This window comes from Lactuca serriola, chromosome 5, assembly GCF_051521515.1.
Source record: "Lactuca serriola cultivar US96UC23 chromosome 5, Lser_US96UC23_V15, whole genome shotgun sequence".
In the NCBI taxonomy this organism is placed as follows: Eukaryota; Viridiplantae; Streptophyta; class Magnoliopsida; order Asterales; family Asteraceae; genus Lactuca; species Lactuca serriola.
This window is the reverse complement of record NC_136412.1, coordinates 145,393,254-145,394,882: the sequence shown is the minus strand read 5'-3', so window position 1 is coordinate 145,394,882 and position 1,629 is coordinate 145,393,254. Positions and strand designations below refer to the sequence as shown.

General features: G+C 36.9%; 1 protein-coding gene across 1 annotated transcript; it reads left to right on the top strand.

The window, feature by feature from the left end:
* On the top strand, positions 1–1,328 carry LOC145051279 (replication protein A 70 kDa DNA-binding subunit E-like). Its single transcript, XM_078999347.1, has 2 exons — positions 1–361; positions 582–1,328. The coding sequence occupies exons 1-2, from the start codon at positions 63–65 to the stop codon at positions 1,228–1,230; spliced, it is 948 nt and encodes a 315-aa protein (XP_078855473.1). The 5' UTR covers positions 1–62; the 3' UTR covers positions 1,231–1,328.
* Positions 1,329–1,629: the final 301 nt, after the last annotated feature.

The window sequence follows — 1,629 nt, the reverse complement described above, 5'->3', positions numbered from 1 at the left end:
TTCACTCTCTAGGGTTTTCAAAACCCTAAATCACTGAAATTACGCTTCTTCCGATCAAGATTATGGCAGTCAATCTTACTGCGGGCGCAATATGGATGCTATCGACTGGGGAATGGCAAACGATGGATCTGAAACCGGTGCTTCAGGTTATTGATATTCTGGCTTTTCAGACGCAAACTCCGACCGAGGGTGGTGAAGAAAACATGCGGGATAGGTACAGGGTGTTGTTATCCGACGGCTATTTTCATCGACAAGGGGTGCTTTCTGCTAATCGCAGTGAGTTGGTTACCTCTCAACAGTTGCAGAAGGGTTCCATTGTTAAGTTGACTAAGTTTCTTTGTATCACGATCCGTGAACGCATGTACGTATTCTATCTTTTCTCATTTCCGATTTTTTCTTCTGCGAACTGGGAAGAAAATTTTCCATTTTCTTTTCATTGCTGTTAGGTTTTATGATAAGCGTCTTTCTTCCCATGGATCTGGTATAATACAAATATACTCCAATAGATCTTGTTATTCTATTATCGGTGTGTATGCTCACTTGAAAATTTTCCTGTTTTTTCATGCGCTTATTTTGTGCAGTATTATCAAAATCATCGATCTCAATGTGATTCTTGGCGAGTGTGATATCATTGGCGACCCAAAGCCATTTCCACATCAACTTCCTAGTAACAATCAATTCATATGGAAGACTTTATCCCAGATTAAAGATGAAAAGCTCGGGACTTTTGGGAATACTGATTACATCACAGTCAATGCCACAATCTGGTATATAAAAAGAGACAACTTTTGTTACACAACCTGCCCTATCATCTTAGGTGATAGAAAATGCAGCAAAAGAGTTGTGAATAATGGAGATGGGAGATGGATATGTAAGAAGTGTGATCAGATTGTTGATGAATGTGATTACAGATATGACCTGCAACTACATATACATGATCATACTGGTTTGACATGGGTAAATGCGTATGGGGAAACTGGTGAGGAGATAATGGGTGTTTCTGCTAAAGATTTGTATCTATTGAAACATGAAGATGAAGATGAGGATGCGTTTATGGAAGTTGTTCATGGTGTTTTGTTTAGTGAATACAAGTTCAAGTTAAAAGTCAAGGAAGAGTTTTTGGGTGATGAAGCACGAGTGAGATCCATTGTTGTGAAAGCTGAGAAGATAAAGTATTCATCAAACACAAAGAATCTACTTGTTAGGGTGTCGAGTGTGTCAAATGTTTGAGTGGTAGTGTCTATGGATTAAAGTGATTAACTTTAGATGATTGTTTAGGAGCTTTTGTAGATCTTGTTTATTGTTTGAATCTAACTTTAGTTATTAATCTTTTTTTTTTTGATTTGTGGTTCGGATATGGACAAGGCTAAATTGCTGTTTTAACCCTTGTAGATTGCTGAAATTTATGGATCCTGTGAACTAGTTTAATTGTTTTTGTCTTTGCTCTGCTAACCTTCGTTTTTGAAATATGAAGTTCAAATTATTGCAATCATCGCATCATGGGATTATTATATCAAGTAAACTCTCTTTAAACTTCTTTGAAACTTTGTTACTTTGAGGCAGTTGATTCTTAGAACTTGAGAGAACCTCAAAATAGTATATTAGGTTTGGAAAGCCTAATGAACGACA